Source organism: Mytilus galloprovincialis, chromosome 6, assembly GCF_965363235.1.
Source record: "Mytilus galloprovincialis chromosome 6, xbMytGall1.hap1.1, whole genome shotgun sequence".
In the NCBI taxonomy this organism is placed as follows: Eukaryota; Metazoa; Mollusca; class Bivalvia; order Mytilida; family Mytilidae; genus Mytilus; species Mytilus galloprovincialis.
The window spans coordinates 8,549,715-8,568,446 of NC_134843.1; the positions used below are offsets into that span (position 1 = coordinate 8,549,715).

Below are 18,732 nucleotides of genomic sequence, written 5' to 3' on the forward strand. Positions count from 1 at the left end.
CACATTATATTTTTAAATTTCTTGTTATTTTGTAAGCAGAAAGTCAATGAATTCATCCAAATGTTAAAACCAAAATAAGTAGAAACATATTAAAAAATACTTTGGATCAAGTTTGTTACTGTAATAAAATTGATAATCATCTGCAAAAAACACACATGGGTCATACAAAAAGGTCAACAAACTATATCAAAATAAAATTTCATCTGTATTTTAGCATAATTATAATTTTAAGTTTTGTTTAACATTATAATTTTTCTTGGTACATTTGTAGTTATATGGGGGTAGGACCTTTATTGCAAATGGGACTCTGGGATGGGGTGTTTTTAAGTTCAGGCTTACAAGATTGACCTTTTGTGATCCAGGAATTCTTTTTTTGAATTTCGAGACGTCAGGATTTAAATTTCTTTTAATTCAGGAACTCAGGATTTCATGTTTTTAAGCCAGGGATTTCGGGATCAGAACCCCTCCGACCCCCCCCCCCCCCCCCCCTTATATTAAAGTGACTGAATTTTGCTTAAAATTTTATAAAGGGACAATTTTAGTTAATGTATCACTGCATAACTTGTACTATTTGGTAGTTCCCTAATTAGGGGTGGCTGTAATATTTACAAAACAGCGAATAATAAAACACTTCACTAACATCTGCTCAAACAGTCTTATGAATTTTAAAAAGAAGATCTATATCTGTAGTTTAGTAAAATAACAGAGATTGCAACCCATTCTGTTACTCAGGGAAAATTTTCAAGATATTACCACACAAGTTTGTGGGTTCTACCCAAACATGGGTCAGGTGAAACTGACTCAAATCTTAATTGACTAGTATTGTCAGTTTTCTGTCAAAGGTCATGGTTCCCTCTTGGCACTCTGGCTTACTCTACCAACAAGAAGTTACAACCACAAAACAGCCAATAGTGTTAAAAGTGGCATTAAACAACAATCAATCAATCACAGAAAGTCAAATGAATTTCTTTTTTATATAATACCAACCCATTCTTTTTCCACTGATGATAAACATTAAGTAGAGTAAGATGATCACTTTCAGGGACCTGGAACTTCTCCCTAGCATTGTCTGAATCTTCTTCTCTCCCCTTAGGTCTGTAGAATATGGCAGGAACTGATAACATAGAAACTATTATCTAAAAATCAAAATTGTAGTCATTAATGAAGTCCCTGTAGTTAAACTGAAAAGTTGTCTCTAACTTGTACTCTAAGCATGGTAAAAGAGGAACTAATTGAGTCTTTGGACCTATAACCTATAGACTAAATTTATACCTGAAATATGATAATTTTTCCCTTTGTTTTCTATTAATACATTTATTATGATAATCAAGTTGAAGTTTCTAGTGTTATCAAGAACATTTTAGAGATCATAGTCAACAATAGTTCACAAGTATTAAATAAGACCATTTCAATAACTAATCATGTGAGGATTTTTTTTTTTCTTTTTTTTTGTGTGCAAAAAAAATATGAATTTTTAAGCATATAAATATATAAGGTCATCTTATAGGGAGAATGTGTCCATGGGACACAAATGATGCCTCCCTTGCATATAACATTAAAAAGAGACATAACTGGAGAACTTTTAAAGTGATGCCACCCAAATTCAAACTTGATCTGTGTTTATGATTATATAAGCGTTGTGTATAAGTTTCATAACATTAGGTTGAGGCAAACTAAGGTTAAAGAATGGGACATACATACAGATATGAATACGTATGAATGGACAATGGTACCACTTAATGCCCCCTCTGCTGTGGTGGGGACATAAAAAGTTCAGCACTCAATCAAAAGCTGAAAGACTTAAGTCGTTCTGCAACATTTCAAGCAAGCGAGACAAAATACAATTGAAAATATCAAATAATTATCAGTATATAAGTTTGCATTGTCATCTTACGGTACATTATACCAAACACCTTATTAAAGTCACTTTATTTTGACTTGATTATACAAATCATAAAAGTACTTTGTTGTACATGTTTAATAAAAAGGAAGGATACAATCATGATACAGAGTCACATCATCATAATATTTGAATTAGACTGTAAAAACATCCAGAAGGTCCCTCAATTTTCTTTTGAAAATATTGTTGCGAAAAACTTCATTAAAATAGATGTGTACATTTAATATGTTATAGTTGCATTTTTTTTTTTTTTTTTTAATTTCTTCAAATAGTGATCAACCAAGCACAAGCAACAAGTGCTGAGATATTCATTTTTTTTATCAGAATTCAGTGGTCATTATTATAAGGAGAAATTATTTTGGTCAACGATCGTTGAAGGTTACTTTATGTACACATCTCCTTTTATTTCTATTTCTATACATAATTATAAAGGGAGTATCTTTTGAAAATAGATGACAATGGTAGACTTAATCTTATTTTTATTACAATTCTAATATGTAAAATGAGATGGGTGATTGAGACTGAATTTTAATAAACAGATATAAAGGCAGTGTATCTTCTAATAATAAACTTAATATCAATATACATTTCATGAGTGTCATTAATGTCCCCATCTGAACTCAAATCATTCTTCAACATAAAATTATTATTCATGTATGCAAAATAAGACTGAAAAGTGGGGGGAGGGGGAGGGAAAGGGCGAACTTCAGAAAGTGATAGCCACAAAAATACCCCCAAAAAACTAAAGTGTCTAACGTAAGATGTTAGTTGATGTTCTCTTTCATGTTCATTTTATATTTTCAACAACTTTCTTTTCTGTCAAAAAGATTTGCTCCCACACCTTTGCATTCTATTCAGTTTTATGACTTATAGTGGGCCAACAGAAAAAAACATAAAACACTTAATTATAATGTGCATGCTTTGCAAATACAGATAGAAAACATCACAATGTATGAGGCATTATGGCATAAGCTTATATATTAGGGCCTTTCCTTATGCAACTATACAGGAACCTAAATAAGATCAAAATGTAAAAGATGGGAAATTAATATGTTAATTAGTTAATTAGGGAACAAATGAGAGGATAGAATTCCAAAAACCCATTTTTAACTCCAAACAAAATAGTTATCAGACAAATGAACGACAATAAAACCATTATGAGTTCAAATTATTGATATATATTCTTTCATGGATTTATTATCATGACTTCTGAGCAGGGTATTTAAATCTTATACTTTTAATAAGCTAGATCTTTCACTATAAGATATCTTATATTATAATGTATTATTATGTTTTTATTTTTCTTTTTAATCCTCGGCTAGAGGTAAACATACTTCATTCATAAAGGTCAAATTTAAATATCTTTGTGCACACCTCCCCCTTTACTGGAATCCACCCCAATATGCACACCTCCCTTTTTTTGAAAATTAAGTGCGTCAGAATTTTGCACTAACCTTGAAGAGGTTTAAACAGGGAAACCTAGAATTTTATAAAATAAAACAGAAATCTCAAGTTTAAATAATCATAAAAAGGATAACTTAGTATGATTTAAAAAGGAAGGCTATTCCATTTTTTAACTGTAATATATTTTTTAAGAAAATTTTATTTTGAAAATCTGTTTGACAGAACCTAAGGAGCCTCAATTTGTATTTTCCAGTATTATGAGAGATTGAAGATTGATAATTGTCCAGAAGCCATATCTAACATCTGATACAGTGTCTATCTACACTCAATCTTAACAAGGATTCACACAAATAAGGTACAGTTATTTTAAATCAATATTATACAAATTATAATTTAATTTGTACGGACTGAAATATAAAAAAATTAAAAAGTCTTTCTTGTGATATGATAACACATCATTGAAAAGTTTTACAAAAATGGTATTCTAATAAAAAATTAATTTAAATCAATTTTAGATTTCATGTAAGGAAAAAAACAATCTTATCCCCTAAAAACGGCTGTGCGCCTTATTAAAACAATGCGCTTTTTATTCGGGAATATACAGTATTTATTCCACACCATTTTCTGCTTCCTGAAATATTTTTGAAAACTAAGGAATAAAAAAAATCAGACAAAAAACAAATTGACAATCAATAAATTATCATTTCATTTTATTAGATTTAGTTTTTTATAATCAGCAGTACACTAGGGTTGATCCGAAGGTTAATGTGGAAAAAAAACAACACCCTTTTCATGCAAATTGTTTATCTTATTGGGTTACAGACAGATATTCATATGGTCGGGTTGTTGTCTCTTTGACACATTCCCAATTTCCAATTTTATAGAACAATAGAAATTAACAGTAGAAAACAAAAGAAATTTAAGCTGACAGTACAAGGTTTTCAGGTTAATCTAGGAAAAGTAATGAATATTTTACACATTAGAAAACCCTTGCGTGTAACAGGGAGGCCATTAATGTTTGCCATTTGCACTTTGAAAGATAAAAACCATTACTTTATATATACAAATAATAATTCTATGTCATGAAAACTAGAAAGGCTGCAATTACTCTTTACATAAGATTTAAGTGGAAAGAATACAGACATTGTGAAGAGAACAGAGAATACACAAATCTTTTCAGTGGATTTTACAGTAACTATGGATTGTCATATATAAAACAAAATGATGTAATGTCCCTTGTTACTTCACATAGTTAGGTAGTTATCATAATAATGATCATTTATGGAATATCAAATATGTATCTCAATACCTTGTTACTTATCTTAGACAGTACAATTTTTGTCACATCTTATAGTTTAAGGAATTTCTCACTTTCCACACATTAGTTCACAAATTTGATATAAATATATTGATTGAAAATTTTGCATTAATTTTGTTTGAGTGTGGGTGTTTTCTCGATTGATTAATATAATACAAATATGAAAATAAGGTGGCATGGAATTATTGTCAATGAGACGTTAATCTTCCAAAGTCCAAATGATGATAATGGTGTAAGTTCACCCTAGGGCCTTCAACAATGAGTATTACCCACACCGTACATTAAGCAGGTTAACTTACAAAAAGAAAAGATACTACAGTAATATTGTAATGATTTTAAAACTCTCAGTCTTAAAAAATATTTTACTAAGGAAGTCAACTTCAGAACAAAATTTTTCAACTTTCACAAAAGTTTTTTTCATACTTTTCAAAATCTAATATTACTTGATATTTTAAAGTGTTGGACAGTTGGACAGTTGTTCAGAGTTTTGTTAATCACATTGCAAATTTCCTTTGTCTTAAAACCATCTTATTTAGAATTTGGTGCATTTTTTAACAGTAGGAGTTTGAAGTACTAAAAAATAAATTTTCTGTGGATTATACAAAGCCTGTACAGATAAATAAAAACTTCATTTTAGAATACTGTTCATTGATTATTAATCGTTGGATATCAATTTCCGTGGGTTTTGTGGGTACAGGTGAACCATGAATACAAATGTTCAACAAATAACATATTTTCAATATGCGTAGATTGTATAGAGAGATTGTCAAAACCATGAAATATAATATCAAGGAAGATTCAAGTTTTCAGCAATGCACGAAAATTGATACCCACGAAAATAACTGAATCCACACTACTGCTACTGACATTTTTTTTGAAAAATCTTGTACTGAGTCAGGGTTTATATTGAAATAAATATTACCCTATCTTCTTATTTTCATATTTACTCGCCTTGTATTTATGAATCTTTTGCTTTCCAAAACACTGGATGTGGATATTTGAAAAGAAGTTTGAAGATAAACTCATATTTAAATGCTTTCCAAACAGAGCAGTTAACTTGTAAACCAAAAATCGTTATCATTATCCTCATATAAACTTTCCAGTAAATATTCTATACTTGTAAGAAAATCATGACCGTTATCCTCATATAAACTTTATCATTAAGTATTCTGTTAATGTAGATATTTGGTATGATAATTTACCAAATTAACATATATTTAACACCTACAACTATGTACTCGATTTAACTAGCCAGTGGGTATTATTATCTTACTTATCATCTGACTGTTAACGACATTCAAATGAATAGATATCAAATGTATTAATCTGCTAGTATGTCTATCCATAAATTAAAATTAAAATAACTTTCAAACTGGAAAATGGTGCCAAATCTCAAACATCAAATTTTTGTTTCAACATATCTCAAAATTACCATGATAGCATTTATTGATGAATAGATATAAGAAGATGTGGTATGAGTGACAATGAGACAACTCTCTCATCCAAGTCACAATTTGTAAAAGTAAAACATTATATATAGGTGAAAGAACTTCACATGTCTTCAACATGGAGCCTAGCTCACACTGAAAAGCAAGCTATAAAGGTTCCTTAAAATAACCTGTATGATTCCCCCTTCAGGTAGAGCTTTTAAGTGATGTTTCACATCCCAATTTTATGATAATATCATTTATAAAGCTAGCAAGTTTAGAAATTGTCCTTTAAATCTTTCTATTTTACTTTATAGAGATATTAATAAAGGTTATAATCATACTGTTGTTGTTCAATGACCATTGCTGATACTGTTTTGGATAAATATCATTAGATAATTTATTTAAAATGTTTCTTTTTATGGTTTGTATTGAAAATCTACATAGTATGTTCTTGACATCACACCCAATTTTGTCTATCTATGCTGTTTATGACATTGCTGTGTGAAATTTTCTATAAAATACAGGTACCCATATTAGAGTGTAGGACAGCATGATTTCATATCAGCAGTACTTTGACCTAGCATTAGATGTTTATTCTAAAAATAAGGAGATGTGGTATGATTACCATTGAGACAACTATTCACAAAATTTTTAATAAAGTGGATGTAAGCTATTATAGGCAGATATTATTGTATGTTTTTTTATGCACCTTTAGTTAGTTAACTGAATATAATTTAAATGGGTTGAGATAAAGAAAAAAAACAAACAAAAAAAAACTAGTTTAAACCAACCACTTATCATTTATTTGAGTATTCTAGTTTAAAAATTCACACCAGTATTTTGCATTTAATTAACCTTGAATAAGAATGAAAAAGCAATAAATAAAAAAAAATAATTCAGATTGTCATATAAACAAGGATCTAAATTAAGGTTGTCATTAGGTTACAGGAATTAAACTGGCATTCTAGCATAAAAATGATGCATTTATTAATAAGCAGATAAATGAAAGTCAAAAGTTTTATTGAAATTCGATGCGCTTTATTTAAGAATTGAATGCTTCTTTTAGTAACTTCATTGGGGTGTACAAGCGCTGAGCGGAGAACATTTTGTATGAAGCATGGAAGCACTTCAGAATTATTCTAAAAATGTGCGCGATCAATGCTTTTACAACCCTATGAAGTTACAAAAAGAAGCATTCAATACCTATAATTACATTTTTTAGCGAGGATCATGAAAACACGATTTTTATCAAGTTTTTATTTAATTTACTTGTGCACTTTATTGTGGGACCTCATGTCATCATAAATGGGAAATTTTATTGTGTAATAAAGTTAATTGAGGAATAACGCGAGATTGCAGTTAGTCAACCAGAATAACATATCATAATTAAGGAATGACTGTAATATGTTTTCTGTCTATGAAGAAATAACATTAAAAATGTGGTGCACACTGAATAACGCGCGTAGCGGGTTATTTAACAGCGTGCACCACATTTTTTATGTTATTTCGAATAGACAGAAAAAATATTACAGTCATTTCTTATAATTTAATCCTAAATTCCATTTTAAACCGTAGATAACCTTGAAAAAACGTTGATGACGTCACAGTCACATGACTAAATTATGTCTATGGGCTCATAACAAAATACCGTCAGCCAATCAGAAGACGTGTTACATCCAAAATTAAATTATTGAAACATACATCTAAAGAAATTATTTACAAATAACTTTTTTAATGAAGTATTGGACAGGAACCTAAGGCTACACCAAGAATATAGTACATAATAATCTCAAAATAGCAGACAAATTATGGCAAAAAGGCCAATATCTTTTGAAATACCAGGCTATAGGTTGCACTTTGTAAATACAGCTGTTTCTGACAACACGCCTCTTTTGGGGAGAAATAGAATATTCATAGAAAATTAATTTTGTTTACATACTGGTTCCCAGTTATGCTCTCTGTGTTCTATATCGCAGAGACAGAACTGGGGAATGTTACCAGTAAATAAACACGTGCATATTGTTTACATTGAAATCTGTGGTAACCTTTCATTCGAGGTAGGGGTAGTTAAGAAAATTAGTGTAAGTTTCAACTCTGAGAAGTTCGGGGCATATAAACGTTGAAAATATGCCGCACAGCCCTATATTTTGACCTTTGAAAAAAATTGTGGTGCAAATGAACTTTCAATTCTAGGATAAGATTTTTTTCAAAACTTCATAGTAAAAGTGGTACAGTTTTAGCTGTAAAAGGAGTTCCTATGGGAAATTGCATTGTCAATATTTACAGAAATGCAACCTATATAGGGTGAAAAAGGGGAACATTCAGAATTTAACCAAATTTGCTTTATTTCACAGATTTTAAAGAAATTAACTCAAATATGAAGTTTTATAAATATTTAATGAAGATTGATAGAATCCTGGGCCTTAGATATGATGACTCAGCATAAATTCACAGTTTACAGTATGCATAGTTTACTTAAAGTCCTGGATACAAAATTAATTCATAACATTTGCATATTTGTAAGTTAAATTGTTAAAAAGTGCTTATATTTACTCTTCGCAGTCATTGAAACTCATAGATCCTTCCTGAATATTATTTATGGAGTATTTGTGTCCTTTTGATAACCCAAAATTAAGCCGCAACACCTAATTCTTCTTTTTTGTCACCACGGCATAACAAATACAAGCTAGAAAAACAAAAATATCTCAAGAAAACTTACAATAGTGTGTTCTATCCTGAATATGTACTAAATATTTCAAATTGCTAGAAACAGCAGATTGATTTAGGAAATTTGAGGCCCAAGGGGCAAAAAACATAGAAAATTGCCGACCCCCTGGGTCATAAAACAAATAATTTAACTTGTAAATGCTATGATTTTCTGATTTTAAAGTTCTTGATATAGAAACAATAACTATGTTTGGAAGTTATGCAAAAATCAGATGTTAGCAGTCATCTCTACAACATTTTAAGTGAATTTATATCTCAGACTGGTATCTGCAAACATACAACTATTGCAAATATGGCTTTGTTTGAACACTTCTAGTATATATAGTAGCTAAATTGTGTCAGATATATGGTTACAGATGATACTGTTGTGACAAGAATTCTAAATTGACCATTTGAGGCAGAAAATGTGTTCTTTAATTGACAAATAGGCATACAGTAAGATGTGGACTGGAGACAGAGGCTGGATTGGATACTTTATATAATCTTGAATGTTGTGATGATTGACTGCTAAACATTACATTTATAATATTCTGATATGCTTTCAATATGTTATCAAAACAGTTTTTAACAGGTTTTAGGCATTTTTTATCAGAAAATATGTAAATAGGGTAAGCTGGCAATAATTAAAGTCTTGTTTTCAAATTCTTTAAAAAAATGCAACAGGGGAGGGGGTATAAAATGTATAGTAAAGAAAAACTTAGAGTATACACAGTGATTTCTTTAAGACTATAATTCTGATAAATGAGTCATAATGTGAGAAAAACTGATTTTAGAGAGTTTTCTATTTGAATAAATGTCTGTATAGGTTGCACTTTGTAAATACAGCTGTTTCTGACAACACGCCTCTTTTGGGGAGAAATAGAATATTCATAGAAAATTAATTTTGTTTACATACTGGTTCCCAGTTATGCTCTCTGTGTTCCATATCGCAGAGACAGAACTGGGGAATGTTACCAGTAAATAAACACGTGCATATTGTTTACATTGAAATCTGTGGTAATCTTTCATTCGAGGTAGGGGTAGTTAAGAAAATTAGTGTAAGTTTCAACTCTGAGAAGTTCGGGGCATATAAACGTTGAAAATATGCCGCACAGCCCTATATTTTGACCTTTGAAAAAAATTGTGGTGCAAATGAACTTTCAATTCTAGGATAAGATTTTTTTCAAAACTTCATAGTAAAAGTGGTACAGTTTTAGCTGTAAAAGGAGTTCCTATGGGAAATTGCATTGTCAATATTTACAGAAATGCAACCTATAGATCCCCATGTATTTCACACCTTTGGTTTTCAAAACTTGTGGCTCTGAGAGCTCATAATAAAGAGTAATCCAGAACAATGTTTCAAACTTATTGGTTTAGCTCATTGTTGACGGCAGTAACTGACCTAAGGTTCTAGTACTACTTTATTTCGTCTATGGTGGTGAGATGTCTCATACGCAATTATACCACTTTTTCTTTAACATTTTTACACCAACATATTTCACAGTAAGATTTTGATTTCAATTTTTGAAATTAAAGAATAAATCAGAAATGTAAATACGATTTTCTAATGTCTCGACTGCTTTATTCTTTCAGATAATGTATGTACAGTTTCTAATGTTGTTATGTGTTGTGTCCTGCATAGCAACAACCAATCAAATATGTTCTGAATATCTATCTAACAGCTGCTTCTGTGTAAATGACAATGCCGAAAATATTCGTTGCATCTTTAACACAACTGATGCATTACAAATCCTAAACAATTCTATGATGATAGAAACTGTGATGAATTTGACAAAATTAGATATCTCGGGAAACAATCTGAGTGCTCTGCCAACTTCTTTCTTTAATGGAATTCATACTATCCGTGAACTTGATCTCAGTGAAAACAACTTCAAAAATTTACCCACATTCCTTCCTCTAGAAATTGGCACGAACATTAAGAAATTGAACGTATCATCTAATCACCTTACAGATATAGATGATTTTACTTTTTCTACATTGCATCTACTAGAAATACTTGACATTTCTTACAACGAGCTAACAGAGGTTAAAGACAATACATTTGTAAATAACAGGTATCTATGGTGTTTAAATCTGTCAAATAACAAACTGCAATCACTCTCAGCAACAACATTCAATGGACTGGAAAATTCTGTCCGAGACTTGGACATTAGTGAAAACAACCTATCCATCCTTCATTCGGAAACCTTCATGAACTTGCATGATCTGAAATCATTGAAGCTTGCATACAATCAGTACACCGAAAAAATCTCAAATCTGCTCATTCCACATCATGTTGTTCTACTAGATCTGAGTTATTCTGGAATACAGCATATAAATGACTGCCAGGTTGAGGGACTTATTGACCTTGAATATATAAATCTCCATGGTAACCCCTTAACCTGTTCTTGTCATTTGAGCTGGCTCCATCAACGTTTACTTCACAACCAGGAAATGGACAGTATCCATACAATTCATTCACATGAAATCAATGATTGGACATGTAAAACAACAGAGGGGGCTACAATCAATGTGACTGATCTTAACATTCAATGCTCAGGTCACTACTTCCTTAATCCACCAGAACACTGCACGAAATCAAAAGATCCAGATACTGATTTCGGGGAAGAGAAAATAATAGATAAGCTGAAATTAAAGACGGAAAAAGAAGATGATGGAGTTTCTGTTACATGGAGAAGTTACAACCATTCAAACTTTTATGGCTACGACATCACAATATTCAACGAAGACGGAAACAAAATTTACCATTCACCAACTCTCCATCAATCTGCAACAAAGTATTCAGCACAATCTTCTGAACTCAGAAATGGAAAATATCAAGTATGCCTTAACATACTTCAAAATGAAACACATAGCGTAGGTCGCGTTTGTAATGAAATTTCTTATTTAGACTTACAAATTATAGTAGGCATCTTAGCAGGTGTTATATTTTTAATTCCATGCATTGTTGCACTCGCATACATTATATGTTTAGATAAAAAAAGATTTCTATTATACGATGAATTGTCTGTGTCAACAGAAGAAAAGGACAAAGACAAAAAGACAGCAGAAAAATCAGAAAAAACTAAGTCAAAACAAAATACTGCAAAATGGAGCAAAAACCAAAAAGATTCACTTAAAGTACCCACAATAAAAGTATTTGACTACACAAAAAGTGATGACCACACTCTTCCTGCAGTGAGAAGTACTGACCGAATTTTACCTGACGATGATGTCAGTATTGAACCTGATGGTGACTCAGGAAGTAGCGCTGGAATTCGTATTGATATTCCTAGTGATAACGAAGAACCGGGGGTTGCAAACCAAGGTTATACAGAAGACGCTGCTGGAGGATGTGACATTAAACTCTAGACAATATAATGGCATATCTTATCATGCAGACGTCAGATATCATGAATATTCATCATTGTTGCTTCAACTTGACAGTTAAATGTAATGTAAATATTCCTTTTGTATGAAATATTATATAAGATATGTGTAGACAATGAATAAACCGAACAATGACAATCTGCCTGAAAACCACAATTAGAACTCTTTCATGTGCCATTTATTTATTTTTTAGAGATAATTCAACTTTTAAACATAAATTCTTGACATTTTTAACATATTTAGTTTATGACATCAGTCGAAATATTGCATATTATTATAAACTACTGATAGGTCAATCCATATTAAAATGAATAGGTTTGAATATCAATGTCTTTAATAATGATATAGATTATAGATAATAGTTGTATACTGAATTCCTTAAAACAGTGAAAAAATGATAGTAATGAAAATGATGCCTGTGAAATTATCAGTTTTTATTTAACTGGAAAATCAATGTAATTCCATGAACCAATGTTATAATCCATTCTATTGCATAGCATATAATATTTCCCACAGAAAGTAACCAAAAGTTGGCAGCAATAAATTCCGATATTGCACTAGTGCAATAAATCTTCAAAATTCATAACGTCATCAACGACAAAATCTTAGTTTAAACCTATTTTTACTTTCAAATATTATATTGCTATACAATAAAAGGTTATTGCATGAATATTGGGGGATTTTGTCCCTCGTAAGCTCGTGCAATATAAAATTCTACTCGAGACAATATTTCCCAATATTCATGCAATAACTCTATAATACAAAGCTATCATATTGTAAATACATATGTAGGACTCTAAAGTGCTATAGGGACGCTAAAGTACGATGGTCACGCTAAAGTGCGATGGTATACGCTAAAGTGCGATGCCTCCATACGCTAAAGTCTGATGGTCCGCGAAAGTATAGACGTAAGAAACGTAGTTTGATTATGACGTTAGCAGTCATTTATACAAATCAAAAATGATCATGCCAGAAGAAAAATTACAAATATTTGATTGAGAACTTTTGAACCAAATGTCAATAACTTAATTAATTTAAACCGAACTGTGCTTTGTCAGGTAGAGAAAATGTGTTTTATTTCAGTAGCTGGTAGAAGAACTTGTATCCTGCTGTAGTCGACCGTTTTACTTAAAAGCCTAATAGATACAAGTAGTATTCGCATAGATATCCTGTATGCTGCTTTTATTCGAAGCGAACGGATACATTGAGTCATTGTTTATGTTGCAGTTTATTTTGCGGTCCCTGTTAAAATGTTGTAGCTTTGATTGAAAATATACGTCGGCAAAGTAAAGGTACATGTTTTAATGCGTAAATTATAAATTGTTCATTGCAGGAAAATATAACATGGATGTGTAGTCACTACAAAAATGGAGAAAATTAAGCTCGGCAAACATCGTCGTTCTCTCTCATTTAAATCAAAGCGTAAACAAATAAATGCTACATATTCCGACAAAAATTGAAATTTATATTTGTAATTTACAAGGACGATTGTAAAAAACAGGGGAGGGGTCTAAAAAATTATAGACTAAAAAGTGTAAATGGCAAGCTACACCTATTATCACAATATTTAATACGCCCGAATTCTTAAAACTTAATTTACAAAAATATAGTATTTTGTGACACCTAAATTACCTTTATATCAATTATTACGTGGACGGTCTTTTAGGATCATTCACTTAAGACTACTGTTAAATTATAATGACTATCATATATGGTATACCTTAAAGTACTAGATTTTGCATATATATAAGGACTATTTTTACATTGAATATTCTTAAACGTTTTTTAAAGCCCCTGAACCTTACCCTAATAGCCCTATTGGTCCATCGCACTTTAGCGTGATATACCATCATACTTTAGTGAACAAACAATCATCGCACATTAGCGTGAGACACCATCGTACTTTAGCGTAGACCATCGCACTTTAGCATGACCATCGCACTTTAGAGTACAATCCCACTTTAGAGTACAATCCCACTTTAGAGTCCTACACTTATATAAATGAGTTATTTTTCAATATAAAATTTAATGTATAGTTATTGCATCATGTGAATGTACAAAATATAATAACATGATTAGTAAATACACCACCAATTCATTTCATGATGGCAGAATCTCTGATGAATGGTATTTTTATTTAATGTAACTGGTAACTACATTTTATTTGTATAAATGACCTCCGTGAGCGAATCCAGAGGGAGGGTTCAGGGAGTTGGGACCCCCTTTTTTTCAAGATCAATGCATTTGAATAGATGCATATATTTGGAACCTCAAATTCTCATAATTAAAAAATCTGATATTACAAATTCGCCTTTTTATCTAAAAATTTACAACACCAAGTCATTGTTTCTATGTGCAGTTTGTCTCAACAGCAAGTTACAGCTTGTTTTTTGCCATCTCATCATTGTACTAGTTTACGTACCATACATAATTTAAGTACATAAAGTGACTCATAATTCAAATTTTTACTATAAAGTCTAAATAGTTTGTTATATTTTACCATTACTCAACATACTAAATCTCTAAAGATTCTGTCCAGAGGCAATTCAAAATGGAAATTATTATCTATAAACAAGAAATCGTCTCAAGCTGTGTCTATGCATTTACATAAGTTGATATATTTTACTTTTTTGTTGGTTTTTTTTTTGGACCTTCAGGCGTGATAAAAAAAATAGATCATGATCAATTATTGAAATTTTAATTATTTTCTAATGTATTAACACATTGTAGTAACACTTATGAAATGATATAGTGTGATAATGGTAATCATGACCTTGACTTCTTTTAAACTGATTTTTACTATGTATACTGCTGGGTTTTTTTTTTGTCTGTTCAAGTCAGTAACCTCTTGCATTTATATGTTTCAAAGTACTACACATTTTTGTCAAGGGGTCAGCAGTCCAAGTGCGGGCTTTTCTGCTGTTTTACAGACGCATTGGTGGCCTTGCAGGCTGTTTTCTCTCTTTGGTCTGGTTGTTGTCTCTTTGACAAATTCCTTGTTTTAATGAGTTAAATGGTATAATTTATCTTTGGCAACTTCATTTTTTAAATGGTAACTGTTTATATGATGTTTTTTTTTTATCAATGAGCACAATGAGCAGACAGTTTCAACTAAAAAGGATATTCTACATACATTTGGCATAAAATTCTCCCTGCTTTAGAAAATATGAACTACAATTAATTTTAGGACTATTTTAGCCCCATGAAAATCATATCTTGGCTTTTGTTAAAGTCTTTTACTCACAAAAACTGGCTGAAAATTCAAATATTACTAATGGCCTATTAAAACAACCTCATGATTCTTTTTATGCTGTCACAGCCGACCGTGCAAGGGCTGGATAGCCAGTCAAGGTGGTTTAAAACTTCCATCTTCGTTGCTGTCACGTTAATAGTTTTATAGTCTATAAAATTTTTTTTGGGACTTCACAAATATCTGTTAACAATTTGCTTTAAAGTATTTTATGTCCTTTTTTGGCAAAAGTGGGAAAAAAGGATACAACTATTTTTTATCATTTTCAAATGAATATTTTTATGTGCACGTGACATTTGGCACAGTCACTGTTTATTTATGTTTATTTATGTTTTTAAAGTTATTTGACCTAAAAATTACATTCATATCTTTGCCTCAAGAGGAGTTTTATCAAAGAGATTCACAACAATATTGACTAATAAAATAATCTGTTACTACACCTTATAGCTACTATTTATTACACAGACATCATTAGAGGTCATTATAGTAGGTATATACTTATACATTTTATATAAATAAAAAGAGGTAAACCACAAGTAACAGTGCGGTGAACTTATCATCTGTGCTGATAACAGACTTACTGTCTATACATTAAGCAAAGAGGGCACAGTTTAACAATGTGATTATGTGTGCCTTAGTTTTATCCTGTTGGTTAGATTCATATCAGCATATTCTTGCTATTATTTTAATATTACATCATTTCTAAATATAAACAAGTTCAGGATCATGGCAAGCTTTCATATACTTGATTCCCATCATCTCCTATACAAGTAAATGACCTTCACCCATTTATTCCAAAAATCCTGATGAACCTTTTGTCTTATTATGATCGACATTTAGTCTAATTGATATACCCTTGTCTGACTTAAAATGAGCTTCAAGTAATTTTCAGAGCTTCAAGTAATTTTCATTTTAGAAACATGACTTTTGGGAACTCTAAATGAAACTTTGATTTTCAAGGTCAAACGATTTTTACTCACAATGCCCAAATTCTTTTCCTCTAGTACACTGAATGTTATGACTATCCGATAGAAATTCAGAGATAGAATAAAATTTAATACATGGTGTTGTGAATGTGATATGCAACATGTATGCATCATCATAATATTTTTGGAAACTCTAAATGAAACTTTATTTTTCAAGGTCAAACAATTCTGACTCACTAAGCCCTAAGACTGTTCTTCCAGTACACTGAATGTTATGTCTATCAGATACACATCAGGAAATAGAATAAATGTCAATTATATTGTGTTGTGAATGTGGTATGCTACATGTGTGCATTATTATAATATTGTTGGCAACTCTAAATAAAACTTCTTTTCAAGGTCAAACAATTTTGAATCACAAAACCCTGATAAGATTTTTCTCCATTACACTGAATGTTATATCTTTGTGAGCATCCTATTTATATTATTATTTTTCATTTAATAACCAATATAAAAAAATATGCAATAAATTTATAAGCAGTTGTGTCATTTTTTAAGATGGTGCCAATAAAATCATTTATAGGAAAAACAAGAGTGCACACACTGAAATGTCTCGCCTTCTTTACTAATCATTGATTTTATGTTGATAGTCCTAAATGTAAAGCTTTATTACAACTGTCACATAAACTTAACATTAACCAAGAAAACCAAACATTGATCAATGAACCATGAAAATGATGTCAAGGTCAGATAAACATGATAAACCATGCCAGGCAAGGTCAAGGTCAAGGTCAAATAAAATCTGCGCGGCTGACAAATAGATCATAAAACATATACACACACCAAATATAGTTGGCCTATTGCTTTTTGTATTAGAAAAATAGACCAAACCTCAAAAACTTAACTTTGACCACTGAACCATTAAAATGAGGTCAAGGTCAGATGACACCTACCAGCTAGACATGTACATCTTACTATCATTCCATACACCAAATATAATAGACCAATTGCATACAGTATAAGCAAAACAGACCAAAACACAAACACTTAACTTTGACCGCTGAACCATGAAAATGAGGTCAAGGTCAGATGACACATGCCAGTTGGACATGTACACCTTACAGTCCTTCCATACACCAAATATACTAGACCTATTGCTTATAGTATCTGAGATATGGACTTGACCACCAAAACTTAACCTTGTTCACTGATCCATGAAATAAGGTCGAGGTCAGGTGAAAACTGTCTGACGGGCATGAGGACCTTGCAAGGTACGCACATACCAAATATAGTTATCCTACTACTTATAATAAGAGAGAACTTAACATTACAAAAAATTTTAACTTTTTTTTCAAGTAGTCACTGAACCATGAAAACATGAGGCCTCCATTTACAAAGTATGAAGCATCCAGGTCTTCTACCTTCTAAAATATAAAGCTTTTAAGAAGTGAGCTAACACCGCCGCCGACGCCGCCGGATCACTATCCCTATGTCAAGCTCTCTGCAACTAAAGTCGCAGGCTCGACAAAAAACAGACCAAAACACAAAAACTTAACACTGAGCAATGAACTGTGAGAATGAGGTCAAGGTCAAATAAAATCTGCGCGGCTGACATATAGATCATAAAATATTTAAATACACCAAATATAGTTGGCCTATTGCTTATAGTATCTGAGATATGGACTTGACCACCAAAATTTAACCTTGTTCACTGATCCATGAAATGAGGTTGAGGTCAGGTGAAAACTGTCTGACGGGCATGAGGACCTTGCAAGGTACGCACATACCAAATATAGTTATCCTACTACTTATAATAAGAGAGAACTTAACATTACAAAAAATTTTAAATGAGGTCAAGGACATTGGACATGTGACTGACGGAAACTTCGTAACATGAGGCCTCCATATACAAAGTATGAAGCATCCATGTCTTCCACCTTCTAAAATATAAAGCTTTTAAGAAGTGAGCTAGTGGGGGGGGGGGGGGGGCTGGTCATTTTGAAATCAAAAATATAAAATTTCTTGACCCCCCCCCTCCCAAATATTTCACTATTTTTATTTAATCCCCCCAGTAAAACATTTAAGAAATTTGATCCCCCTCTATTTACGTACGAAAATTTTAACATAAAAAAACACTTGTAATTTCACAAAAATATTGAAAATGAAAACATATTTGAGGGAAAATTGTCTTGAAATAGGGCTCTTCCATAAGGCCTTTTCCATGAAATAAGTAGGTAGAGCAAGCCAGTGCTTTTAGTAGTTTTTTCTGACTATTTTTTTCTAATTTCCTATATTGTGCTATAAAAGAAAACTTGATCCTAAGTAACTCAAAAAATAACTTTTTGAAACAGTAACAACACATTATTTATTAAGAGGAATCTATTATATGAACGCTGCTTAAACTTAAG

At 31.3% G+C, this 18,732-nt stretch overlaps 2 protein-coding genes across 3 annotated transcripts in view; one reads left to right on the forward strand and one right to left on the reverse strand.

Moving 5' to 3' along the window:
* LOC143078855 (pre-mRNA-splicing factor ATP-dependent RNA helicase PRP16-like) overlaps nt 1-18,732 on the reverse strand; it is a 107,873-nt gene that overhangs the window by 47,040 nt on the left and 42,101 nt on the right. For both annotated transcript variants that reach the window (XM_076253862.1, XM_076253861.1), the window contains exon 20: nt 988-1,136. In XM_076253862.1, coding sequence (XP_076109977.1) covers nt 988-1,136 — 149 coding nt within the window. The remainder of the gene's footprint in view (nt 1-987; nt 1,137-18,732) is intronic.
* LOC143078857 (uncharacterized) lies at nt 3,546-16,854 on the forward strand. Its single transcript, XM_076253868.1, has 2 exons — nt 3,546-3,659; nt 10,352-16,854. Exon 2 carries the CDS (start codon nt 10,355-10,357, stop codon nt 12,128-12,130), a length of 1,776 nt encoding a protein of 591 aa, XP_076109983.1. The 5' UTR covers nt 3,546-3,659; nt 10,352-10,354; the 3' UTR covers nt 12,131-16,854.

Bases quoted from the DNA above. Each gene is read 5' to 3' on its own strand.
- LOC143078857 (XM_076253868.1), top strand. From the start codon at position 10,355: ATGTATGTACAGTTTCTAATGTTGTTATGTGTTGTGTCCTGCATAGCA.